Below are 27,690 nucleotides of genomic sequence, written 5' to 3' on the forward strand. Positions count from 1 at the left end.
CAGCTCAACGGCAGCAGGACAATACATAGGTGAGTAACTCCCGCCACCCTTGCTTAAAGAGGAACTCCAGTGAAAATAATGTAATTAAAAAAAGTGCTTCATTTTTACAATAATTATGTACAAATGAATTAGTTAGTGTTTGCCCATTGTAAAATCTTTCCTCTCCCCCGATTTACATTCTGACATTTATCACATGGTGACATTTTTACTGCTGGCAGATGATGTCAGTGGAAGGAGATGCTGATTGCTTTTTTGGCAGTTGGAAACAGCTGTAAACAGCTGTTATTTCCCACAATGCAATAAGGCTCCCACTGTGTGATGCCAGAACCATGGTCCTGACATCACACTGTGGGAGGGGTTTCACCACAATATCAGCCCTACAGAGCCCCCTGATGATCAATTTGTGAAAAGGAAAAGATTTCTCATGGTAAAGGGGGCATCAGCTACTGATTGGAATTAACTCAAAATTCTTGATTACGGTTTCTCTTTAAAATATGCTTTGAAGTGTTACTAAAAATAGCATTTTTGCTACAAACTGAATTATGGAGTGAGACTGAGTGATGGATTACTTTCTCACCTCCTGTTGTGTTAAAACGTAAAACCTGTTTCTGTCAAGCATCCGTTTTCAGTGTAAAGATAAGTGTTGCATCCTTGCAGCTGCAATGCAAATAACCTGCTACTCCTATAAACCAGTAAGCTGGTAATTGGGCACCTAAGCTGTGATTTGGGTGGCCGGTGCTGCTAGTAGCTGATTGGGTACTACAAAGAAATCGGTTGTAGCTGATCATGGACCATCAGCTACAACTATTGGTCGCTTGGGTGCCGGAGTTATGGGGTTTTATGCCGGGAATACACAATTCATTTTTGAGGTGATTAGATGGTTAGATAGATCATTTCCAACATGTCCGCTCTCCCGTTTGAACCTTTTGCCGCTCAAATCCTGATAGAAGAAAATGGAAAAAGATAAGAAAAACGAGCGGAAGATAAGAGAATCGAGCGGAGAATCGATTGAGCAGAGAATCGAGCAGAAAAAACGAACCGTGTAAGCCCACTATTAGACACTTACTGGGGGGGGGGGGGGGGGGTCTACTGGGGGGAGGGGCTACAGTTAGGCATTAGGTGGCAGGGAGGTTTAGGCACTAGAAGGGAGGCGTCAAGTGAGAATGTGTCCCGGGTACTACAGAGTAAAATATCGATAATGTAAATTACCGATATTTTACTACTAGTGGCATCACCCAGCACCCAAATTATGCAGGGGCGCCGCATTATGTATTCCGGAACAATAGCCAGTATTTAGATCGATACAGCCAGTATTTAGAATGATATTTTCCAGCCTGTCCAATCTGCTTCTGATTGAGAAAGAGATTGATTTCGAAATGGAATCAGTCGCTGGCAATAAGTAGGCTGTAACATTTTTTTGCCCAATCCAATCTTTTTCTTGATGGGAAATAGTATCTGAATCAAAAATTGCATGGTGTGTACCCACCATTAGGGCTCAAACCCACTTGGTTTTTGCTAGCCTTTTAAAAATGTTTTCCTATTCACTTGAATTATAATCACTGTATAATTGCAGCAAAATCCCAGCGACTTGTCAAAACCACAGCAAAATCGTCTTAAACAATTTTACCACAATTTTGCTGCAATTTTCATTCAAGCAAATGGACGAGCATTTTCAAAATGCTGACAAAAAACTCTGCAAGTGCGTATGAGTCCTCAGGGTGCAGTCACACTCCATTTATTGCATTGCAGAATAATTCTGCATGTGCACTCACTGCTAATACAATTCTATGGGCCTGTTTATAGTACTTACATTTGTAAGGGATCTTGGCTCTGGCCACAGCGCTCCATGCCCCTCTAGATCCTCCTGGTCTCTGCCTCTGGCCACAGCGCTCTATGCCCCTCTACATCCTTCTGGTCGCCGCCTCTGGGCTGAGCTCCACGCCCTTCTACATCCCCCTGGTCGCCGCCTCAGGCCAAAGTGTTCCACGCCCCTCTACATCCTCCTAGTCGCCGCCTCTGGCCACAGCGCTCCACGCCCCTCTAGATCCTTCTGGTCTCCGCCTCTGGCCCCAGCGCTTCGCACCCCTCTGCATACTCCTGGTCGCTGCCTCTGGCCACAGTGCGCCACGCCCCTTTACATCCTGATGGTCTCTGCCTCTGGCCACAGTGCTCCGCACCCCTCTGCATCCTCCTGGTCTCTGCCTCTGGCCACAGCGCTCCACACCCCTCTGCATCCTCCTGGTCTCTGCCTCTGGCCACAGCACTCCTCACCCCTCTACATCCTCCTGGTCTCTGCCCCTGGCCACAGCACTCCTCACCCATCTACTTCCTCCTGGTCGCTGCCTCTGGCCACAGCACTCCACACCCTCCTGGTCTCTGTCTCTGGTCACAGTGCTCCACGCCCCTCTGCATCCTCCTAGTTGCTGCCTCTGGCCACAGAGCTCCACACCCCTCTACAGCTTACTGGTCGCCGCCTCTGGCCACAGCGCTCCACGCCCCTCTACATCCTCCTGGTCGCCGCCTCTGGCCACAGCGCTCCACGCCCCTCTACATCCTCCTGGTCGCCGCCTCTGGACACAGCGCTCCACGCCACTCTACATCCTCCTGGTCGCTGCCTCTGACCACAGCGCTCCACGCCACTCTACATCCTCCTGGTCGCCGCCTCTGGCCACAGCGCTCCATGCCCCTCTAGATCCTCCTGGTCGCTGCCCCTGGCCACAGCGCTCCATGCCCCTCTAGATCCTCCTGGTCGCTGCCTCTGGCCACAGCGCTCCACGCCACTCTACTTCCTCCTGATCACTGCTTCTGGCCACAGCGCTCCATGCCCCTCTACACCCTCCTGGTCGCTGACTCTGGCCACAGTGCTCCACACCCCTCTACACCCTTCTGGTCGCTCCCTCTGGCCACAGTGCTCCACAGCCCTCTACACCCTCCTCGCCGTCACCTCTGGGCACAGTGCTCCACACCCCTCTACATTCCCCTGATCGCTGCCTCTGGGTACAGTGCTCCACACCCCTCTACATCTTTCTGGTTGCGCAGGGAGCGCCCATAGGTCCCTTCAAGGAAAACTAGCACCAAAATTCCTGGGGCTAGGCTATCTTTTGAAAGACAAAAAACATTTAAACGGTTTACATTACATGTTGATGCTGGATATTTTAAATCAGGATACTACCATTTAAGGTGCCCATATATCAGGCAATGTATGGGCAGATCATTCAGGAGCCACATCTCTCTGTGATCAAATGTAATCAGAGAGAGATATGTTGCTTGCCCATACACAACAGATAGATTTCTGAAAGATTTCAGAATTAAATTTTATCAGGAATTGGCCTTGTGATGCCCCTTGCCTAGCTGTCCCTAAATGTTAAATATCCCCTTCCCTCATGCTCTGTAAATACTTACCCATCCGCTGGTGTGAGTCCTGGCCACCAGCACCGCTGTTACCGCGATTGCCTGTACCATATGGCGCTGTGTGGGGTCACACACATGCGCCTGGTGCTACAGTACAAGGTACAGCAGTAACAGGGATGTTGGCGGAGGAGACTGGAAGTCACCCCAGTGGATAGGTGAGAATCCAAAGAGCACAGGCGGGGACAACATGTAACACTGGGGTGTGGGACAGTAGCCAGGGGTCCACCGTATATGTCAGTTTTTCAGGATATCTCAAGATTTTCAAACTTGTCCGGTTGCTGTTTTCGACCAATTTTGACTCAAAATTTATCGCAACTTTGAGTGAACATGTTGCCACACCGATTTTCATCCAGTTCAATTAAATTATTGAATGGTATGGTCAATTGGCCCACAACCTTGCCTGATGTACGGACCAGGGCTGTGGAGTCAGAGTCGAGGAGTCGGAGCAATTTTTGGGTAACTGGAGTCGGAGTTATGACAAAATGCACTGACTCTGACTCCTAATGAATTTAAACTGTAATTAAAATAGAAAACATGATAAAATGTTCTATTTCTCAGATAATAGTCATCATAAATAATTTATATATACAGTAATAGCTGTGCTTAGTCCACAAAAATGAAATAAACCAATCAGAAAATAGTTACTTGTGCTGCTTCAATAAAGCAGTCCCCATATTTTTAAAGTCAGATATACATATATGATTGTGACTACATATGATGTGTACACAGGAATCTCATTATATATATATATATATATATATAAATATACATATGAGATTCCTGTGTACACATCATATGTATATATATATACTAAATAACATCTATGTTGTAAGAATAAAGCCTGATATGTAGCTGTGTCACTAATAGAGATAGTCAATGATATAGAAATAATTCTGTGTGGATGCTGGTTTATGCAAATGTATGCACTCCCTTTGCTCATGAAGCAAAAAACAAGAATTCCAGGTGTCTACAAAAAAAAAAGGCTTCCTTTATTCAAAAATTCCTAGAGTATGATATGATGGTACCAGCTCCTGACGTCAGCAAGGGTGTCGGGCAGCATCACCAGTTCAGCGCGCTGTGTAGCTATCATTTGTGCCAGCCTTCTGCTTAACATAGCATGAGGAAACAGCCCATAGCCGAGAATATCTACAGCCTGCATACCCATGTGGCATATGTGACTGTTGCACACTAAAGTGAGTCTGTATTGCAAAGCGGTAGACTTGTGCAAATAAATTGGAAGTGATCAGAGGATGGCCATCCGGGAACTTTTTTCTATGCATAGTTAGCACTGCTGCTCTCTATTGTGGCCACATAGATGTGTGATGGTGTGACTGACTGTGTGGATGCTTGGAACATCAGCTGATGTCATATCACGTCGTGATTTCACTTAGTTTTAAGGGGGGATAAGAGGGATTTTTATGGTTGTCATACTCAAGGAATTTTTGAATAAAGGAAGTCTTTTTTGTAGACACCTGGAATTCTTGTTTTTTGCTCAGTGTGCGGTTGTTCCCTAGGTGGCTCCCCCACACTGTGGGGTACTTAGACTTGACTATTGGTCACAGCACTCCTCATTTGATGGCATAGTGTCCTTTGCTCATGAAATAAAATAATTTGATAGGTTGTTAAAATTTGGTTTGATGACTACGAATTAAAGGGTACCTGAGACGGATGAAAAGAAAAGTTTAATACATACCTGGCGCTTCCTCCAGCCCCCTTCAGGCTAATCAGTCCCTCGCTGCATATGCACTCCCCACAGAGCTGCAGAGAATCCACTGAGGGCTCGTTTCCACTATCGCGAATCTGCATGCGTCCAACGCATGCAGATTCGCACATGTAATGCAAGTGAATGGACCTGTTTCCACTGTAGCGTTTGCGTGGTGCGTTTTTATGAGCGGTGAAAAAACGCACAAAAGAGCCAACGAATTCGCCTGCTAGTGGAATGCATGCGAATCGCTGCTAATGTATTTAATAGGGAAATCGCATGCGTTTTTTTACGCATTATTTTACGCGATTACGCATGCGATTCCGCATAGGAACCAATGTAAATTAACACAGGCAGTGACATGGTTAAAAACGCACATAGCCTAACCTATGCGAAATCGCATGCGTATTCGCGTAAAATAACGCGTAAAAAACGCACCTGCATGCGATTTCTTCTGCGGTGGAATCCAGGCGATTCCGCACCGCTACAGCGGAAACGAGCCCTTAGAAAGTTGTGCACATTGAACACAGAGGTGTTGTCTATCACCCATAAACCTGGTTCAGATTGTACATGAAGAATGTGTAATAGAGGAAGAATAGGCTCATTCCCCTGCAGAGCACTTGCACATCACTCTTACATATACCCACAGTTACATTGCCTAGGGCCTGATAGATGTTCTTTGTTCCTGTCTGTACCTTCTACGAGTCCTCTTACCAAGGACTAGTTTTAGTCCATGAATAAAGGTGCGTACACACGCACAACAGCAGCCAACAACGGGTTCGTCGGCACCTTCCGCTGGGCGGGTTTTCAGCAGACTGTAGTGCGTGTGTACGCACTGTCGGCGGACTGATAAGGCTGTTCCTGAACGATCCGCCCGGCCGACAGTGCGTACACACGCACTACAGTCTGCTGAAAACCCGCCCAGCGGGAGGTGCCGACGGACCCGTCGTTGGATGCTGTCGTGCGTGTACGCACCTTAAAAGTATTAAAGGCAGAAGATCCGCCTGATATCCAGGTAACTGGTATTGTTTAAAAGGGAATAAATATGGCAGCCTCCATATCCCTCTCACTTCAGTTGTCTTTTAAAATTCTTAAGCGTTGGCAGTTAAGAGGCGAATTTCATGTTACATACTTTCAATCAAGGTTGTAATATGCAAATTAGAGGAGTCGGTGTCGAGGAATTCTAACCTGAAGAGATGGAGTTGGTGGATTTTTGTACCGACTCCACAGCCCTGGTATGGACACCCATATCTCCCAACATTTTGAAATAAGTAAGAAGGACACATTAAGATACACCCTGAGACAAATGAGGAAGACAGAGGTTAAAGAGACACTGAAGCGAAAAAAAAATGATGATATTATGATTTATATGTGTAGTACAGCTAAGAAATAAAACATTAAGATCAGATACATCAGTCTAATTGTTTCCAGTACAGGAAGAGTTAAGAAACTCCAGTTGTTATCTCTATGTAAACAAGCCATTTAAGGTAGCCATACACTGATCGATTTGCCATTAGATCGACCAGCTGACAGATCCCTATCTGATCGAATCTGATCAGAGAGGGATCGTATGGCTGCCTTTACTGCAAACAGATTGTGAATCGATTTCAGCCTAAAACCGATCACAATCTGTGGAGCCGCCGCTGCCGCCTGTCCCCCCTCCCGCGCATACATTACCTGACGCTGGCTCCCGGGCATCTTCTCCGCGCTGCACCCGCTCCATCCCGGCGCTTCCTGTGTCACTCCGTGACCAGGAAGTTCAAATAGAGCGCCCTCTATTTGAACTTCCTGGTCATTGCAGTGACAGGAAGCGCCGGGATGGAGCGGGTGCAGCGCGGAGAAGATGCGGAGAAGATGCCCGGGAGCCAGCGTCAGGTAATGTATACCTGATCGGATCGGCCACCGCTAGCGACGCGCTCCCTACCCGCGGGCGATCGACGGTAATTTCCCGCACGTCGCGATCGACGGACCGATCCGATTTCGGGAGGAAATCGGATCGGCGGGTGCGTTTAGCGTGAACGAATGGCAGCAGATTCGATCCCAGGATCGAATCTGCTGTCGAAACGGCCGCGAATCGGGCCAGTGTATGGCCACCTTAACTCTCCGACTAAATTAGTCGTGGAGAGGGCTGTTATCTGACTTTTATTATCTCAACTGTAATTGAACTGTTTACTTTTTCTCTGGCAGAGGAGAGTTCATTACTTCACAGACTGCTCTGAAACAGGAAAATTGATACTCACCTTGTAATTTTCCTTTCCTGGTGCATCTCCATGTCGGCATACTGATGGGTTAGCTCCGCCCCTCTAACCCCTATAGGACCAATTAAAACTCTATATATATATATATATATATATATGGTCCCTACCCCTTCCACCGCATTCTTGTAAATAGCACTCAGACACGATGGACAAGGGTGGGACGTATGCCGACATGGAGATGCACCAGGAAAGGAAAATTACAAGGTGAGTATCAATTTTCCTGTTTCCCTGGTGCCTCCATGTCGGCATACTGATGGGATATGTATAGCAATGAGAGACCAATCGGGTGGGTACTGCTTAACAATTTATTTATGAGACGCAGATAATACGCTCTTTCCGAAACCGACAGATGTCAGCAATGCGGGGTTCACTCTATAATGATTTATAAAGGTATTGGGCGATGCCCAATTCGCTGCTTTGCATATATTCATCAAGGAAACTCCCGCCGATGCCGCCCAGGAAGAGGATATGCTCCTTGTCGAATGAGCTGAGGTATATGAAGGTGCTTCTGACCCTCTGGCTCTATATGCTTCCTTAATGAGACGGACTATCCAAGCCGCTATTGTTCTCGTCGTCACCTCTTTACCTTTCCTGGGTCCTGCTGGATTAACAAATAAGTGTTCCGAGTTCCTGAATGTACTTGTCACTTGCAGATATTGTCTCAGCCATCTAGCGATATCTAGAGGATGACCTTGCGGATAATTCTCGTCCACCGGAAAGGTTGGCAGTGTCCATTCTTGGTTTAGATGCTTCACTGACACCACTTTCGGCAAAAAGTGAGTCATTGGCCTCAATACCACTCTGTCCTGGAAGAAGGTTAAGAAAGGATCTTTGCAACCTAGCGCTCTAATCTCTGATACTCTTCTCCCTGATGATATTGCGATCAGAAACACCATTTTCCACGTCATATTCCAGATTGCACAATTCTCCGGAGGTTCAAATACCTCTGATGACAGGTATTCGAGCACTAAAGGCAGATCCCAACTTGGGCAGATCTTCTGGAATGGTGGTCTCATTTTCATTATGGCTTGAAAGTACTGTTGTACCGATCTCTGATTTGCCAACTGTGAACCGACCAATGCTGAAATGGCTGATACTTGAACTCTAAGTGTTCTTACCGTCAGACCAATATCGAATCCAGTTTGTAGGAACTCCAAGACATGTGGTACTGATGGTATCAAGTACTCCACCTTTTTCTGTAATGAAAAGTCTATGAACTTTTTCCATACTCTGTAATATGTGGCATTTGTGGAAGATTTTCTTGCTTTCAATAAGGTTTCCGTGACTGCTTCTGAGAAGCCTGCTTTCCTCAAGTTTTCCCTTTCAATCTCCAGGCAGTCAATGCCATTCTTTGTAGATGCTGATGCCTCAACTCCCCCTGGGACAGTAAATCTGGTATCAGAGGCAGCTTCCAATGTGGCTCTACTGACATTCTGAGAAGTAGAGGGAACCACGGCCTCTTCGGCCAGTACGGTGTAATCACTATTGCCTCTATCTCCTCTTGTTGCAGTCTGTTCAAGAACCTCAATATAAGTGGAGTTGGAGGAAAAGCATAGATCATTCTCACATTCCATGATTGTGTTAAGGCATCTACTCCCTCTGTCTTCCTGGATGGGAACCTGGAGAAGAATCTCGGTAACTGGCAGTTCCGCTCTGAGGCAAACAAGTCCATCTGTGGGAGTCCCCATCTCTGGACTAGCTTCTCGAAGATCTCCTTCTTCAACATCCACTCGTTGTTCTTTATAAGATTCCTGGACAGGAAATCTGCCCTTGAATTCTGGGTCCCTGGTATGTATATTGCCTTCAATGCTATCAGATTTCTCTCTGCCCAACACATCAATGGATATACTTCTCTCATCAGGGACTTGCTCCTTGTTCCTCCTTGCTTCTGCACATAGGCCACTGCTGCCTTGTTGTCCATCTGTAAGCATACAGCTTTCCCCTTCAACTGGTTGGCAAAGGCTTGTGTTGCCATAAACGTTCCCCTGAACTCCAGAATGTTGGACACCACATTCTTCTGAGGGCAATTTCACAGGCCCTGAGCCCATTTCTCCTCGCAATGTGCTCCCCAGCCCATCCTGCTGGCATCTGAAGTAACTGTGATCCAGCAGTATGGAGACAATTGATTGGCAGTACTCAGATTGTGTTGTTCTGTCCACCATAGTAGTGACCTTCTGACTTGTACTGGTACTTTGATGATTTGTGTCAATGACAGATGATTCCATTGTTCCAACAGTACACTCTGGAGAGGCCTCATGTGCCATCTGCTCCATTTTACCATTGCTATGGCTGATGACATCATCCCCAGTACATGTAGACACATTCTTGCTGATATCAGTCTTTGCTGGGACATCCAGCTTGTCTTTCGGATTATGTCCCGCACTTTTTCTTCCGGCAGGGACACAGTATCTTGCTCTGTGTTGAACACTGCTCCTAGATACGTTAGGACTCGGGTCGGCTCGAACTGACTTTTTTTGTGATTGATGACCCACCCCAGACTGGAAAGGAATTTTATCACCTTCTCTGAGTCTGTCAATAATTCTTCTCTGGACTTTGCCATAACCAGTATGTCGTCCAGGTAGTGATGGACCCTCACCCCTTGTGTCCTTAACTCTGCTACTGCAGAAATTAGGACCTTTGTAAAGGTTGGTGGTGAGGTGGAAAGTCCGAATGGCAGAGAAGAGAATTGTAGATGCGTGTCCCTTATGGAGAACCTCAGGAACCTCTGGAATTGTTGATAAATGGGTATGTGGAAGTAGGCGTCTTGGAGATGTATGGACATTAACCAATCGCCTGGAGATACTGCCAGTATTATGGACTGTAAAGACTCCATCTTGAATCTGGGTACAACTATTGAACGGTTCAGATATTTTAGGTCTATCACTGGTCTGTAGCCTCCTGATTTTTTCATGACCAGAAAAAGAGGCGAGTACACTCCTTTGAATCTTTCCGAAGTCGGTACTGTCTCTACCACTCCTTGAGTTATCAATGATTGAACATACTGTTGTAGGATCTGTCTTTTCCCTGTAATTGCTGGAATTCTTGTAGGTATTCATCTGTCTTTCGGAATCTGTCGAAAGGTCCATTTGTGCCCCTTGTTGATAACCGAGATGACCCATGGATCTTGAATCTCCTTCACCCAGACATTGCTGAACGCTCTTAATCTTGATCCAACCTTCAATATCTGGGTGGGCGTACCTTCAAAAAGGCTGCTTTTGTTGTCCTCCAGGTTTTGTTGATGTCTTCAGAGACCTTGCCAGATTTGCCTGTGTACTTCTCCAATTTTTTCTAAAAGATCTTCCTGGTTTGTAGCTCCTTGCTTCAGAAAATTTATTTGCTGTCTGCCTTTTTGGATTAGTATAATTTTTTCTGGTAGGCCTGTCTTGTGGCAGCAAGCCAGACTTTCCTCCGGTCACTCTAGTGATGGCCTTGTCCATCTCTTTCCCAAACAACGATGACCCGTCAAACGGTATCTTGACCCAGCTTTGTTTCGAACTTATGTCTGCGTTCCAGTGCTTCAGCCATAAGGCCCTTTTAGCTGTAACTGAGCTTAGCATTACTCTAGAGGCTGCTCTGAGTGTATCCATTGCCGCTTCACTGACGAAATCAGCTGTCAACTTTATACCGTCCAAGGCTGATATTATCTCCGCCCTATCCACGCCTTTTGATATAGCTTCTTCTATATTAGCTATCCATACAGCTAATGCTCTTCCCACTGAAGTCAAGGCGATGGCAGGCTTGCAGATCTGTCCTGTTGTTAGATATATCTTCTTTAAGTCATTATCTATTCTTCTATCTAATACGTCTTGAAATGTTACCGTATTCTCCATTGGCAGTGTAACGTGTTTCATCAGTCTAGACAGGGATGCATCTACTGTCGGCGGGGATGATAGAAAAGGGGCTTCCTCTGTTTTCACCGGATACATCTTTGTAAACTTATTGTGTAGAGATGTCTTGTTTTCTACCTTCTCCCATTCTTCCAATACTATGTTCTTTATTTCCTTCATTTAGGGAAAAGAGCACTGCTTTTTTGATAAGTGTGAATAATACTCTTTATTGTGAGCTTGTTCCTCTGGTGGATCCTTCCAGTCTAGAGCCTCCTTAACGGCTGCCACAAAGGGCGTTGTAAGAGCAAAATTGAAAAGTCCTGAAGAGAGTTCCTCATCTGACGCTTCTGGCTCTACCTGCTTATCTGGCACTGGCATGTCAGCTTGTGACGTACTTGGCACGTTCGAGAGGGTAGATACCTCCTCTCTCACCACTCTCCTGATTACTTCTATCAGATCTTCGGTTTTCGTCTCATTCTCTTTTGCTAGATGTCCTAGACATGAAGAGCATAATGTTTTTCCTCGCATAACCCTATTTGGGCATGCCCAGCATTGCCCCTTGTCCGGCATTGAACGTTTCCTTGGTGATCTTGATCTGGATCTAGACCTGGAACGTCTTGATGATCCATAATACTGTTTATTGTATGATGAAGATCTTTGATATGGTCTTGATTGACGATTCTGAGATGATCTTCCACTTCTGTGCACAGATGGTGTTCGAGGGCTATTAGCACCTCTTTGACCAGGTGGGATCGCATAAGAGCTGTAAGATATAATTTATATATGTATAAGCTCAATGCCCCAGAAAGCTTTTTTTTTTTTTTTTTTTCAAATAAATTTCTTACCCAGAGGGACTATCCTGTCCGCCAGCCTCAGCAGAGCCGTCCACTGCAAGATACAGAAAAAAAAAATTATTGTCATATAGATGAAAAGCCATCTAAGCTCCAGGCAGTCAGCTCCAGAGGTCTTTACTCACATCCTGAGAATCCAGAAGCTTCTCCTTCCTCAATATCAACCATGGCAGCTTTCACAGCCTCACACAACACAGCAGCAGCAACCACAGCCTACGAAGAGCAGCCCTGGACTGAACATCTCAGCCCTGTTTAAATAGGCCGCCCCTCCGCCGTCCTACTGCGTGCTGGCGTCATTTAAGGGATTCTTCCCTTAACCAAGATGGCCGCCTGCCTTCCGACCCCCAAATGACTACTTCCGGGAGGCCGCGCATGCGCATCCGCCACTTCCGCCTGCCGGCGAATCTCCGACAGCATCCGCGCTTACCTCTCTGAGCCCGCCGAGCTGCCCCACGGAAAGTACAGGAGATGCAATGGACGACTCTTCCAGCATTTAGCTGCCACCGCGCTGGCTCCCTCTCCTACAATCATGCAGGTGACCAGGGTAAATATAGGAGCGCATTTAGCTGCCCCGCAGTACAGGAAAGCTTAAACCTGAACTGCCCTGTATAAAGCAAAGGAAAGAAAGATTTAAAAAAAAAATAATAGACTGACAGAAAGCCAGAAAATAGCAAAAGGGTCCTATAGTGTCTGAGGACAAGCGAAAGAATGCGGTGGAAGGGGTAGGGACCATATATATATAGAGTTTTAATTGGTCCTATAGGGGTTAGAGGGGCGGAGCTAACCCATCAGTATGCCGACATGGAGGCACCAGGGAAAGACTCATTTTGAATGCTGAGTGTTGTGTAATCTGCACATAATATAGAATGATGCAATGTTAGAAAAAACACTATATACCTGAAAATAAAAAGGTGAGAATATTTTCTTTGCTGCTAATCTTCTAGTAATTGTTCATAGTACACAACCAATTCACTATATCATATTTTTTTTTCGCTTCAGTGTCTCTTTAAGTACTGTTCCTCTGAAGAGGGGACAACTGGGAGCTATGGCCATCGTTATCTGCTAAAGCTATTCACCTGTGCTACGTACGTCCAGTACAGCTGAATTCCGAATCTCCTTACCCTATCAGCTCCTCCTCCTAATCTGCAACCTGAGGGAGACAAACGGTGACAGGTCCTCTTTAACTTACCGTATACTATGATTTTCCAAAAGAGCTGTACTGCGTATCTCCGTAACCTATCAATTCCTTCTCCTTTTGCTGCTGCTGCATATCTGCTACCTGAAGAGGTAACCTGTGACAGGTCCTCTTACCAGTCACCTTCCCAGCCCCGCCTCGCTTCTGCCCCGCCTCGCCTACCTCTACTTCAGCCCTGCGTCACGTGCACAGCCAGTGCGCGCCCATTCGCTCCTCCCACCATTTCGTCACTCGGGAAGGCGTTGACTGCCACGCCTCCTCTCCGGTGATGATTGACAGTTGAACGGCAGCGCTGGCGGAAGGACGAGTGACAGATTGCACCGGCCAATGGAAGAGGCGGTTCGCAAACGCGGGGCGGGGCGTTCACGCTGCTCGGCCAATGGCGGGGGCCGCAGGGTAGCAGGGCGGGACGTGGTGTCAGAGAGAGGCGTTCGTTGGTAACGGTTCCTGAGAGAGGAGAGAGCGGAGAGGAGAAGCGGAGAGCTTGGAGCGGGTGTGTGAGAAGGGGATGCTGTTGTTTGGGGTGGAGGGGGGAGGAGCAGAAGTCCCAGCATGGCCTGAAGCAGAGCATGCTGGGAGGGAGCCGGTGTTGGGTCCCTCCTGTAGGGCCACTGAGGTGACACGTGACCAAAAATGGCCCCCCTGACCTCTCAGCACTGTGTGTTCCTGCTGCTGTGTCTGTGGTCAGTGGTGGGTGGCTGGCAGAGCCCTCAAATTACCATATACATGGTGCCTGCCAGTCATCCTGACCAGAGGGGGGCGTTATGGGAGACTTTAGGGGGCTGTTAGATTTTGTGCATGTTGTTTGTTTGCCCCATGAGCACTGCAGGTCATAGGACCTGTCAGAGTGGACTTCTAGAGACCTGAGTCAGGTCAGGAGTTACTGGTTTCCAGCAGGTATTGGACCACTCTACCCTAACTTGGTCTCAAGCTCTGTACACACGCTAGACCGCAATTTGAAAATGAACGATAAACAACGGGTTGGCCGATGAGCACTGCAGGTCATAGATCCTGTAATAGTGGGCTCCTCGAGACCTGAGTCAGGTCAGGTACTTGTGGTGTCTAGCTGGCATTGGAGCATGCTGCACTAACTTGACCTAAAGCTCTGTACGCATGCTAGACCATGGTTGTTGGGAACGTATGTTAAACAACGGGTCAGTCCAGAATCAAAGTGTCCCAATAATGATGAAAGACAGCTGTTCTCGTCTATGTAGACCAATCCATCCTGGTGGGTAGGTTTGGACGATGATTGCTGTTGGTCCTTTGTGGTGATGCCAAACATTGACAAAAATGCTAATTGGTGGCAAATTTAGTAATTCTTATTTTTAATGTCCGACATGGGCAGACCGTCGTGCTGTCGTGGAATTCAAATGTGCGCTGGCATTGTTTGCTCATTTTGATAACTGCGGTCTAGCATGCATAAGGAGCTGGTGTCTATTATCTCTCTAAGCACTATCTTTCCCCTAAACCTCCTGGTTAGGGCAAAACCATTTGGTGCTTATCCTTCACACCAAAGGTCTTTTTCCTGCCCTGACCCTGCCTGGTGCTTAACCCTAACATACTTGGTTGTTGCTTAATCTAATCAATGCTGACTCCAGGAACCACTGCCTGGTATCCTAACTCTTTCTCTGAATCCCAATGTAGCTTTACCCATTTCCTACTCCATACCTCCTATCAGACACTTCCTGGTGCCTAATTGTAGCCCGCCATAACCATTGCCTACCCCATTCGTGTGTGTGTGTGTGTGTGTGTGTGTGCGCGTGCGCGTATGAAAAGTATTATTACACATAAAGTTGAAGGTAACCTGATGTGAGAGGTATATGGAGGCTGCCATATTTTTTCCCTGTTAAACAGTGCCAGTTTCCTGGCTGTCCTGCCGATCTTTCTGGCATCAGCAGTGTCTGAGTCGCGCACCAGAAACCAGCATGCAACTAATCTTTTTACACATCGCAGTGTTCTCTCCAAGCTCTTTTAGCCGGGTGCTCCACCCGGCTAGATTTGGTGACCACCCGGCTGTCATCGGCTCACCTCCTCACCACCTCCTATGCTGTAAGTAGAGTTGCCCTGCATTTTCATCTCGCCCCACCCGGCTAATTTTTCCTGCCACCCGGCTACTATTTCATGCCACCCGGCTGGAAAATAATTCTGGGGAGAACACTGCATCAGTCAGAGCACTTGATCTGCATGTGTATTAAAGGACGGTAGTATGTAAGGACTGGCCCATAGGGTTTCATTACGCTAGTGCTTTTAAAAAAGCGATAGCGTTTGAGCGTTTTGCCTAAATCGTGGCAAAACGCTGTAGTTTGAATGGGGCCTTAGAGGCAGAGACTCAGCATGACAGCCTGGCAACTGGTATTTTCAAATTAAATAAATGTCAGCTTCCATATCCCTCACTTTTCAGGTTCCCTTTAAATTAAGATATTGCTGTGCCTTTCGCTCATCTGTCATCTCTAGTATTTTACTTCAGAAGTTGTTGAAAAAATATTACTGTGAAGTGACTCATGATTTGTCAATACTTTGCACTCGGCGTATACTGATAAGAGAGGCACAGGGTTAATATGTCGTGCATACAACGACAAACAATGTTGCAGGGAAAACTAGAAGCAGTGGAGAAGCTGTGCATGAAATGCACAGGTCAGCACACACCGCAGCTAGTTTACTATTCTTGCATACAATGAGCATATAGCAAATAGCTGTACCCACATGAAGACATACTAGTACTATAAAACTGGAGCAAAATCAAACCTGGAGGTGTGTTGCATTATGGATCAGGGCCCCATTTTTATGGAAACCTGAGAAAAAGAATACACAAGGATTATACTTACCTGCGGTTTCCTCCAGCCCCTGTAGTCTGTCTGCTTGATCGCCATTTTCCCCACTGTGCAGTCCACAATCCAGCCGGGTTGCGGGCCATTGTTAGCATGTGGAGTCCAAGATCTAGCCGGGTTGCGAGTAACTGTGCATGCACCTCCCGATCGCTCTGCCGTATCTGTTAGCATTATACGCAAACAGTTATGGTCTTGGTGAACTGCGCATTTGCAGAATGCCCCCTTCCACAGGAGTGCAGTTGGAGGCTGCACACGGCCTGGATAGCACATGCCCAGTGGCCCACGACTGGGCCAGTTGGGGAATTTAACAGGCCATGCTGCGGAAGAATGGAGGGGATCAAGAGGACGGCAATTAAGCAGATGGACTACAAAGGGGTGGAAGAAGCCCCAGGTAAGTTTGAAACCTTGTGTACTCTTTATCTCGGGTACACACATTTTAACCCCCCTGGAGGTTTGCAAAAAATCCGCCAGGGGGCAGCAAATCTTTTTTTTTTAATTTTTTTTTTTTTTTTTTTTTTTTTCATGTAGCGAGACAAAGTCTCGCTACATGATAGCCGCTGCTCAGCGGCATCCCCCCAGCCCCTCCGATCGCCTCCGGCGATCGGAGATCAGGAGATCCCGTTCAAAGAACGGGATCTCCTGGAGGGCTTCCCCCGTCGCCATGGCGACGGGCGGGATGACGTCATCGACGTCGTGACGTCAGAGGGGACTCCGATCTGCCCCATAGCGCTGCCTGGCACTGATTGGCCAGGCAGCGCACGGGGTCTGGGGGGGGGGGGGGGGCGGCCGCGGCGAGAGGAATTGCGGCGGATCGGCGGGTAGCGGCGGCGATCAGATGCTACACGCAGCTAGCAAAGTGCTAGCTGCGTGTAGCAAAAAAAAAATTATGCAAATCGGCCCAGCGGGGCCTGAGCGGTGCCTCCCGGCGGCATAGCCCGTGCTCAGCACGGGCTTACCGCCAGGGAGGTTAAAGTGAACCAGAGACGAAGCACCCTCATGTATTTTACCATATATATCAGTGGGAACATTGGAGAAAACACCTTTCCTGCTCTCTGCTTCATCCTTCGCTGCTCAGCCTGCTTGTTCACTTTTAAAGGAAACCTGAGATTAAAAAAGCACAAGCATTTAGGCCCAGTGCACACCAAAAACCTCTAGCAGATCCACAAAACGCTAGAGGTTTTTGAAGCAGATTTCAGAGCGATTCTAGGCATGTTTAAAGATGTTTTCTAAACATGCCTTGCGTTTTTTTTGGAGCGTTTTTGTGTAGCAGATTACAAATATTGTTACAGTAAAGCTGTTACTGAACAGCTTCTGTAACAAAATGCCTGGAAAACCGCTCTGATCTGGCGTTTTTCAGAGCAGTTTTCCACTTTCATATAAGTTAACAAACGCCTCACAAATCTAAAAAATGCTGCAGCCCCCAAGTTTGCCTTTGTGTAAAAAACGAGCCGCTCTGGTGTGCACCATCCCATTCACTTTCATTAGCCAAGGGTTCTCCCCCCCCCCAAAGCCCCCCCCCCCCCCCGCCCCCCTGCAAGCGTTTTAAAAAACACTTCAGAACTTCTCTGGTGCGCACCAGCCCTTATACTTACATGGGGATTTTTCCAGTCCCCGTAGGCCATAGGCTCCCTCACCATCCTACCAGGCTGCTCTATTCTTCAGCAGTGGAGTCTGTGACCAGCCCAGTTGCACTCCATTGTGCATTCCCAGGGTCACGTTTCCCCCAGTTGGCTGATGGTGTAATGGTTAAGGGCTCTGCCTCTGACACTGGAGACCAGGGTTCGAATCTCGTCTCTGCCTGTTCAGTAAGCCAGCACTAATTCAGTAGGAGACCTTTGGCAAGTCTCCCTTACACTGCTACTGCCAATAGAGCGCGCCCTAGTGGCTGCTGCTCTGCTCTGGCGCTTTGAGTCCGCAAGGAGAAAAGCGCAATATAAATGTTATTTGTCTTGTCTTGTATATCTGCGCAAGCTCAGTTACAGTCTTTGCGAAGCAGTCCTGGTGTGCAGTGGAGTGTGACTGGGCCAGTCGGGAGAACGGCGATCAAGCAGGTGGCTTACAGGGTTCTGGAGGAAACCCCAGATAAGTATAAAGCCTTATCTCAGGTACACGAATCTCCCTATTTGTTTTAATACACACAATTTCTCTAAATTTTGAAGCAGGTGTAGACAAATTATTGAATTCAGGACCCAGTAGGAATTTTGTTTTTGGATCCTGGTAACAGCGGTTTGGAAAACTCTGAATTTCAGTGCTGCCATCTTTTGCACGAAATGTTGTTTTAGCAGCTTGCTCTTCACTTAAAGGGAGGAAGCCAGTAGCAGCTTTATATAGATTGTATATGCAGGTGATGGGAAATGCTGGTGGGTAATGCAGACTTGTTAGAATTTCATTTTGGTGCGCCTCTGGCTATTCACTCGCCGTGCCTTCCAAGTTCAGGCATGCCTCCATCCTGTCTGCGAGTCTCAGGAGGGTACTGATGGATCAACCTTGCATCGGAAGCTATGCATGGCGAGCAGAGAAGCTCCTGCCACTTATGTAGGGTCCGCTGTTACCCTCTGTTCCTATTTATGAAGATTTCATTCTCATATAGAAGCATTAACCCTTTGCACACTTGCATGCAAATGCTCAAACAAATGCATTCACAGATTCAAAGATGACAGTGGTGCCTGGATGAGTGAATCTGTGAATGCATTTGTTTGAACATTTTGCATGCAAGTGTGCAAAGGGTTAATGTTTTTTTTGTTTTTTTTTTCTATTGTTCTGGCCACACCCCCTTAAGCACCTCCCTTTCCTTAATAACTTATTTAAATGTCCTTACTAGAGGCGATGTGCCTGGATATATGTGTTTTATTCTCATATAGAAGGAAATATTGTGCTCACACCATGTTTATGTGCTTTTATTGGTCTGTTAATGTACTTTCTTACCTGACCAATAAGTGCTGAAATGTTAAGGTTGAACTTGCATGGAAAGTTGTAAATGAGCCATTAGTCTGAACAAACTCCTTTCATTTACCCAAATTGAACGAAACAAAACAATTTACTGTAAAGGTGGCATTGATCGATTGGCCAATTTTCTTTACAATAAAAATTATCGTTTGTATAAGAAATTGAAAAGTAGGGAACAGTTTTTTTCTTGATCCAAAAAATAATTTCACTTTTTCACTTTTTTTTTTTTTTCCCCAAGAAAAAACTGATCGGATTTGTTGAAGAAAAATCAGATAGAAAAATATAAAAACTGAAAGTATTATTGGATTGTTTGATATATTTGGAAAAATCGATGAAGTGTATGGTATATTGGTTCGAATTTTTTTTTTTTCCCTGATTATTCAATCAAACAGAAAGATCGATCGATCAGATTTCTCTGCTTGAAAAATTAAAACCCTTGAAAACTGAATTGTGTGTGTGTGTGTGTGTGTGTGTGTGTGTGTGTGTGTGTGTGTGTGTGTGTGTGTGTGTGTGTATTGTCATTTTAACATTGTGTTTTTGTAATAGGTTAGATATTAGATTTGATAAAAATATTGCACTTAACAAAAACCTACAGTGGATAATAGTTAATGTCTTAGTAACTGCTGGTTTTTATTGGCTCAATTTTTAATTTGTATGTCATTTGTAAGAGGCTCGAAAATGTTGATGTGATTAGTCATTACTACTGCAGGGTCATTTTTAAATTTATTGTATTTGTAAAGCGCCAACATATTACATAGCGCTGGACGTTAGAGGACCACTATGGCGAAAAAGTAAATGGGAGACAACCAACAGGTTTTGGACCAGCCCATCTCCTCATGGGGGACTCTCTGTTTTCAATAGCATTTCATGAACAGCAGTTGCTAAGTCTTACCGCTAAAATAGTGTGCAAGTGAGTAAGGGCATGATTCCACTACATGCAGATTGGATGCAGAAAAACTGACTCCAATGAATGCCTATAGGCCTGTTTCCACTAAACCCGATTTTTATTATGCAGATTTTCCCATAGGCATTCATTGGAGTTTTTCTGCGTGTAGTGGAAACAGGCCCTAATGAGGCTGTCTGGAGTCTTACTATTTTGGCAGTTACAGGGTCACTTAAGCCACCTGAAAAAAATGAGTTTTACTCACCTGGGGCTTCCAGCAGCCCCCTGCAGCTGTATCATGCCCACACAGACTCCATCAGATGCTCCTGGCCCCACCGGCAGCCACCTCCGGTTTCGGCAACAGGAGCCGACAGGCCGGGAACGCGAGTGATTCTTCGCATTCCTGGCCGTAATAGTGCCCTTTATGCTGCTAGCAGCATAGATGGCGCTATTGAGGCTGGGAACATGAATAATCACTCGTGTTCCCGGCCTGTCGGCTCCTGTCGCCGAAACCGGAAGTGGCTGACAGCAGGGCCAGGAGTATCGGAGCGAGTCTACGTGGGCACATTACAGCTGCAGGGGGCTGCTGGAAGCCCCAGGTGAGTAAAACTCATTTTTTTCAGGTGGCTTAGTGTCCCTTTAACCACTTCAGCCTACAGAGTCGAAAATCGTATGCATCCGAGCAACGTTTGCCTCCCATTTATTCGCCAGTAACGTTATTGCTACTTATCACAATTAATTGATCTATATCTTGTTTTTTCCGCCACTAATTAGGCTTTCTTTGGGTAGTACATTTTGCTAAGAATTATTTTTTTCTAAATCCATTTTAACAGGAAGATTAAGAAAGAAATGAAAAAAAATTCATTTCTCAGTTTTTGGCCATTATAGTTTGAAATTAATATACGCTACCGTATTTAAAACTCGTATTTTATTTGCCCACCTGTCCTGGTTATTACACCGTTTAAATGATGTCCCTATCACAATTTATGGCACCCATATTTTATTTAGAAATAAAGGTGCATTTTTTTCAATTTGCGTCCATCACTACTTATAAGCTTATAATTTAAAATAATATAATAACATACTCTCTTGTTCAAACCCTTGGGTAACTATGTTGTTTTTGGGGGGTTTTTATTGTATTTTTTTTTTCTTAATAAAAAATGTACAGTGGCTTGCAAACGTGTTCGGCCCCCTTGAAGTTTTCCATGTTTTGTCACATTACTGCCACAAACATGAATCAATTTTTTTTGAATTCCATGTGAAAGACCAATACAAAGTGGTGTACATGTGAGAAGTGGAACGAAAATCATACATGATTCCAAACATTTTTTTACAAATCAATAACTGCAAAGTGGGGTGTGCGTAATTATTCATGCCAAGTTCATTCAATAGTTCACTGATCCATAGAATGGGTGTACAGTTATGGAGGTGCGTGAACAGGTAGGAGACACAAGGAGGACCCTGCCTGAATGCTTACAATCTAGAGGGAGTGGTAGGGACATGAAAGGTAGGGGACCAGAGTTCAGCTGCGGGTTTAAACCTGGAGGGTAAAAAAAAAAAAGTACATATCTGAGGCAGGGGTCACTTGAAGGATTTCAAGGTTTTTCTGTTGCTGCATTTGTGTGTTTTCCAATCAACTTGTTTGCGTTTTTTTCAATTTGTGGGTTTTTGATGTGATTTTTAACTACCTAATGACTGTGTCCCGCCAATGGGCGTGACCGCGGCGGCAGCCCCAGGACCGCCTAACGCCAATTGGTGTCAAGTCCTGGGGCCGGCTACTGCAGGAGATCGCGCGTGCATCTCCGCTTGTAGGGCGGAGCTCCGCACAGCCTTCAGTCTCCCAGCGGCGATTGTCGCTCAGAGACTTAGACGGTGAAACCGCCGTCTGATAACTGTGTACAGCGCTACGATCTGCAGCAGCCTGCACGCGGCTGTCCCCTTGGGACACTAGAGAGCACTTGTCTCTCCTAGGCAGAAGCCTATGACAGCTGACCGCCAGGATTGGCTGGCTGGGGGAAGGGAGGGGTTTGACAAAAAAATAGATACATAGTAAAAAAAAATAACAAAATAAAGACACATATTTACCACTTCGCATCCAGACCTTGTTTTGTACTTATTGACCAGAGCAGTTTTGACAGTTTAGCTATGTCCCTATTTAATCAGAAATAACTTTATCCCTACTTATGACACAGAAATGAAATATATATTGTTTTTTTTCAAGACAAACTAGGCTTTCATTGTATGCCATTTTTTCCATCAAACTATTTTGTTTTCTATGAATTTTAATGGGAAAACAAAGAAAAAAATAGAAAAAACATGTATTTTTCAGTTTTACCAATTCCAGTTTAAAAATAAAAAGTGCTACTGTAGATAAAAAACACAAATTTTGTTTACATATTCTTACTGCTTATCACAAAACTTAGATTATGTTCCTGTCACAATTTATGGTGAAGATATTTGATTCTGAAATAATGCCACAGAGTGTATTTTTCACTATGAAATGAGAAAATACAAGTATTTTTAATAGTAAAAATCAATCTCATTAGCTCAGGAAACTTATATTCCCATTCACCAATTAGTGCTGCATCAGATAGTGCCAGAAATGTGCACAGGAGCGAGCCCAATCCTGCACTGCTTCTGCTACAAGACGTATATCTACTGACCTGTGGCTTAGATGAAGTCTCAGAGGACGTATATCTACTGACCTGTGGACGAAGTGGTTAAAAAAAATACAAAAGGGGGCCGATCAGACCCCACCAACAGAGAGCTGAGGAGAAAGGGGGGGGGGGCGGAGAAGGGGGGGGGATCACTTGTGTGCTGAGTTGTGCAGCACTGCAGCGAGGCCTTAAAGCTGCAGTGGCCAATTTCCACAAAAATGGCCTGGTCTTTAGGGGGGTTTAGCACTGTGGTCCTCAAGTGATTAATGTGTTTTCGGAATGGAAAAAACAATCCACAGAGGCTGTCTGCAGGAGTTCATCTACCCGCCCACCAACAAACAGTCTTTCTCTGGCCGCCATAGAGGACACAGTTTTTCAACTGCCAATTAAAGGCTCCAGAGCGCATGCATGCGCTGGTCGCAGTGTTTGGCACTGCGGAGGTAGCCTCTCACACATCCCTGCTGCCGCGCCACCGTGGTGGGGGAGCACAGAGTTCAAAATGCCAATGCTGAAAATGTTACAAATGCTGGCGGCCCCTGCCACAGTTGGCATCTTTTACTCTTGACGCCAAGAGTGGAAGATGGCTGACATATTTATTTAATACCAGTTTCCTGGCAGCCCTGCTGATCTGTTTGGCTGAAATATTGTCTGAATAACACCAGAAGCAAGCATGCTGCTAATCTTGTCAGATATGATAATAATGGCAGAAAGATCTGATCTACTGCTTGCTTGTTCAGGGTCTATGGCTGAAAGTGTTAGAGGCAGATGATCAACAGGATAGCCAGGCAACTGGTATTGCTTAAAAAGAAATAAATATGACAGCCTCCGTATCACTTTCACCTCAGAACTCCTTAAAGGGTGCATAGATACATCCAATTTTACCACTCGCAATGCAGCACAAGACCTTACCTATACACTCTGTCAGTAGTAGTCACATCTGTTGGCCCTCATGCTACATAAAAGTGGTGAAAACTGCACCCTAAATAAGTTAATCTGCTTTTGGACTGTGGAGTAAAGTTGGCCATACACATAGTTTTCCACCCAATGTTCCAAAATGATTGATTCCTCTCTGATTGGAATAGATCCCTTTTCTACATGCAGCACATCATCTTTTACCAGATTTCAGCTGGAAATCTATTGAAAATTGATTGACCCCCAGTATTGCACTGTGAAGTGCACTACTGCTATGGGCCGTGGATCGGATTCTGCTCATGCTCCCCCAACCTAGATTCTCTGTAGTATACTTTTTCAAAAAATTTGGTCACAATCGATGATGATTGGATATTTTGGGGCACTCGATTCTCATTAGATTCAATCACAGTGCTCAAAATCTGCAGGGCATTTAATAGGAAAATAGATGTATATGGGCACCTTAACCCACTCTGATAAGCAGTTAGTGGTTGTAAAACTTTGTGTGACTAAGGGTGCCCACGCATTGCTGTTTTCGTCATCAATATCCTGTCAATTCAATCATAATGATCGAAACTGGCAAATATCGATGCCACAGCATGGCCTCCTGTTCAATTGTCTTGATTGATTTCCAGGTGAAATCGGTTGTAAGAATCAATGGCATGCTGCAAAATCTCAGTTGCAAGGGCTCGGTCAGATGCACGGCGGCAACAGCCTTCTATTTCCTGATGACCAATGGACCAGCCGGTCTCCCCTAAAGTGCATGTGGACCAGCCAGTCTCCCCCAAAGTGCATGTACACAGCTTCGCTTCTGTGCTGAAATCTATTGAAAATTGGTGTGCTGTGTGTGAGCAACCAACCTTGTCATGTACATAAAATCTTACTATCTCTTCACATTAGCACAGGATATTGGAAATATCTGTATTCGGTGTGCTGTCTTGTTTAAGAAGAAAAAAATCTTGTGCACTGCAAAGTGTAGTTCTCCTGCATTACACGTGTAAACATGGGCAGCACATTCTTATAGGGGTCTTTACAAAAGAGGCTGCTCTACACACATTGCAGGTCTGGCTAGAGTAATGTGGTGTTCTACACTTACCGTATATAGGAATGAGCTTACCCATTTAATCTGCTTTTCACATGATAAATAATGTATAGGAATGTGACATTGAATTAAGGAGAGCAGGAATCCAGTGATACAGAACGAGGCTTATTGAGAGAGAGAGAGAGAGAGAGGGTTGTAAGGTGTTCTCAAATCATTCATTTAGGATATATTTAATACTGCAAATTAAGTTTTTATATTGAAAGGACCACTATCGCGAAAAAAGTAGTTTTTCTTTTTCAACAGCATTTCCTGAACAGCAGTTGCAAAGTCTAATGCTGGGAATACACAATGAGATTTTTCCATAGATTTACTGTCCAATCGATTTTTCCAATCGTATTTCCAATTGTTTTTTTCTAATCGATTTCTATTCACTTTTATGAGAAATCGATCAGAAAAAGGATCGGACCTGATGGAAATTATCTATCTATCTGCCAAAAAAAATCTCATGGTGTACTCCCAGCATTACTGACAAAATAGTGTGCAAGTGAGTAAGGAGGCTGGCTGGTATCTTCCGATTTTGGAAGTTAATCTGCTGTTCAGGAAAAGCTGTTGAAAACAGAGAAAGCCCTGAGAATCCCCTATGAGGAGATGGACTGGCCCAAAACCTGTCAGTTCTGTCAGATTTTAACTGCCTACCTTTTTCATGATAGTGGTCCTTTAACTATGAATGGGGTGAAATTGCTTGCTTTTTGCAAAGCTTTGTTGAAAACCATGTTAGTTTGATAACCAGCTAAAATGGCCCAGGACAGGTTTATAAGCGTGCATGGAAAAACTGAGCTTTTTTGGTTGCATTTGAACATTACCAATGGTAGAGAGTGCCATAGAGGTTTAGAGGGGGAGTTCTAGAGGTGAGGAGAGGCACATGAGGAATCCTGCGAGAGTGGGAAGAGGTAACAAGGATAGATGAGAGGATGGTATCTGGGGATAAGTAAAGCGATGTATGGAGGCATTGGAGAGGGCTTTGTAGGTAAGACCTTTGTTTGATGGACAACCAGTAGAGGGAGTGACAGGTGATTTTTGCAGTCATGGAGGCTGCCATTGCTAACACATATCTTTAGTAGTAGAATGGCTGTAATGAAGATGGCCTGCCCATAAACATTTTTTGGGATGAGACTCAATTGTTCCTGGCAGGTGGTTTAGAAAGTTATTTACCCAGGCAAATGTCAATCTGTACAGAGTTTTATTGGCGGTAGCCTCCCATATTTCTGTCATGACACGTTTTATTTTAAACTTCAATTTAAAGGGGAACTGAAGAGAGGTATATGGAGGCTGTCCTGTTTATTTCCTTTTAATCCATACCAGTTGCCTGGCAGCCCTGCTGGTCTATTTCTCTGCAGTAGTATCTGATTAAAACCAGAAACAAGCATGCAGCTAGTCTTGTCAGATCAGACTTATAAGTCTGAACCACTGAAACACCTGATCTGCTGCATGCTTGTTCAGGGGCTATGGCTAATAGTATTAGAGGCAGAGGATCAGCAGGGCTGCCAGGCAACTGGTATTGTCTAAAAGGAAATAAACATGACAGCCTCCATATACCTCTCTCTTCAGTTCCCCTTTAAGTTTAGTGTTACTCACTTGTGGTGTTCTTGCTGGCATTTAGGCTTCGTTAACACTGGCACAAAAAAATGTTCGGTTTAGAGGAACGATACTGAGCGGATCCCATGCAAAGCAATAGGACTTGCATCTGTCTGTTCCTACAGGTGAAACACAACTTTTGTTTGGACGGTGTCCATTCTCTCACATTGATTTGCAATAGACCAGTGGGAATCGTCCCTTTCCAGGTAGGATTCTCATTGGTTCACGGAGTAGCAGGCCAATGTAAATCCTCCCTGGTGCTCATGGAGGGTTCCCATTTGTCTTTTTCTAACCAATGGGAGCCTGATGGGGCTCTGGGATTTGTATACTGGCTTTGTTCAATGCGGAGGAACACAAACGTGATGCCGGCTGATAACGGCGTGAAAACAGGATGTAAATACAGAGTGAAAGACTGATGCTAAACATAATACTGATCCATTTTAACAGAAATCAGTTTTTCATCTGATACGGTGTGAGCGGGGCCTTAATCCATTGATGACGGGTGGGTGTCACCATGTATTGTGATATGCTATGTGGTTTGCTCGCACATACATTTTAATGTGCTGTTTTCCTATGCAGGTATGATTTCCAGATCCTGGTGGGACAGGATGCAGCAGCGACAGTGTCTTCAGTGCTGACCCACTCCCCAGCACTCATCACTACCCCCTTGGGGGCAGCTTAGGTTGGAGGGCGTGTGCCCCTGGGCACCATGGTGGAGAAGGCTCGCTGCCCTGTGCAGAGTGACACCGTGTACCGCTGGTTTTCCGAGCTGAGCTCCTGGCAGCGGATTGAGTTCCTGTGCGGCCTGTTGGACCTGTGTCTGCCGCTGGAGCTGCGCTTCTTGGGATCCTGCCTGGAAGATCTTGCACGGAAGGACTACCACTCTTTGCGGGACTCAGAAATCAAAGCCAACAACCCCGCCGACCTGGGAACACTCACCAACCTGACGGATGAAGTGGTGCGCAGCAAACTGCTGGTGTCCCTGGCCCTCCTGTCTTCCGATAACCGGGGGGCAGCCGGAGTTCTGTGCCGGACCCTCACCCACATAGACTCCATTATCAACAATCTGGGCCTGCAGCTGAATGATGGCCGGACTGGAGATGAGTTCCTGCTGCTCTTCACCATGGCCACAAACCATCCGGCCTTCAGCTTCCACCAGAAACAGCTGCTCAGGAAGGAGCTGGTACACCTCCAGGGCAGGCAAGCGGCCTCTGGGCAGGCTGTGCCCACTGCCACCGGCATCAAAGGCTGCTCCAAGGTAAGGCTCTGAGGGCTAGACACTGTATGCTTCTCTGGCCTGTTCCATCCCCTTCAACTGTCACCAACATATCTAAATAACATTGTCTAATGCAGTGTCACTGATTTTGTTAAAGTGGACCTAAACTCAGAACTTCTCTCTGCTCTAAAAGATACACAACAGCATACTAACCTTTAGGGCTCGTTTCCACTATCGCGAATCTGCATGCGTCCAACGCATGCAGATTCGCACATGTAATGCAAGTGGATGGGCCTGTTTCCACTGTAGCGTTGTTGAGGTGCGTTTTTT

At 45.7% G+C, this 27,690-nt stretch overlaps 1 protein-coding gene and 1 long non-coding RNA gene across 3 annotated transcripts in view; one reads left to right on the top strand and one right to left on the bottom strand.

Annotated features, from left to right (window-relative positions):
* LOC137538138 (uncharacterized) overlaps positions 1-13,362 on the bottom strand; it is a 29,615-nt gene extending 16,253 nt beyond the window's left edge. The window contains exon 1 of the long non-coding RNA XR_011024690.1: positions 13,239-13,362. This is a non-coding gene — a long non-coding RNA (uncharacterized lncRNA). The remainder of the gene's footprint in view (positions 1-13,238) is intronic.
* Positions 13,363-13,630: 268 nt separating this feature from the next.
* The window catches only part of ZCCHC14 (zinc finger CCHC-type containing 14), a 112,868-nt gene continuing 98,808 nt past the window's right edge, over positions 13,631-27,690 (top strand). For both annotated transcript variants that reach the window (XM_068261091.1, XM_068261092.1), the window contains exons 1-2: positions 13,631-13,737; positions 26,724-27,402. In XM_068261091.1, coding sequence (XP_068117192.1) covers positions 26,854-27,402 — 549 coding nt within the window. In that variant the 5' untranslated portion in view covers positions 13,631-13,737; positions 26,724-26,853. The remainder of the gene's footprint in view (positions 13,738-26,723; positions 27,403-27,690) is intronic.

The sequence above is a fragment of the Hyperolius riggenbachi genome, chromosome 11 (genome assembly GCF_040937935.1).
Source record: "Hyperolius riggenbachi isolate aHypRig1 chromosome 11, aHypRig1.pri, whole genome shotgun sequence".
Taxonomy (NCBI): Eukaryota; Metazoa; Chordata; class Amphibia; order Anura; family Hyperoliidae; genus Hyperolius; species Hyperolius riggenbachi.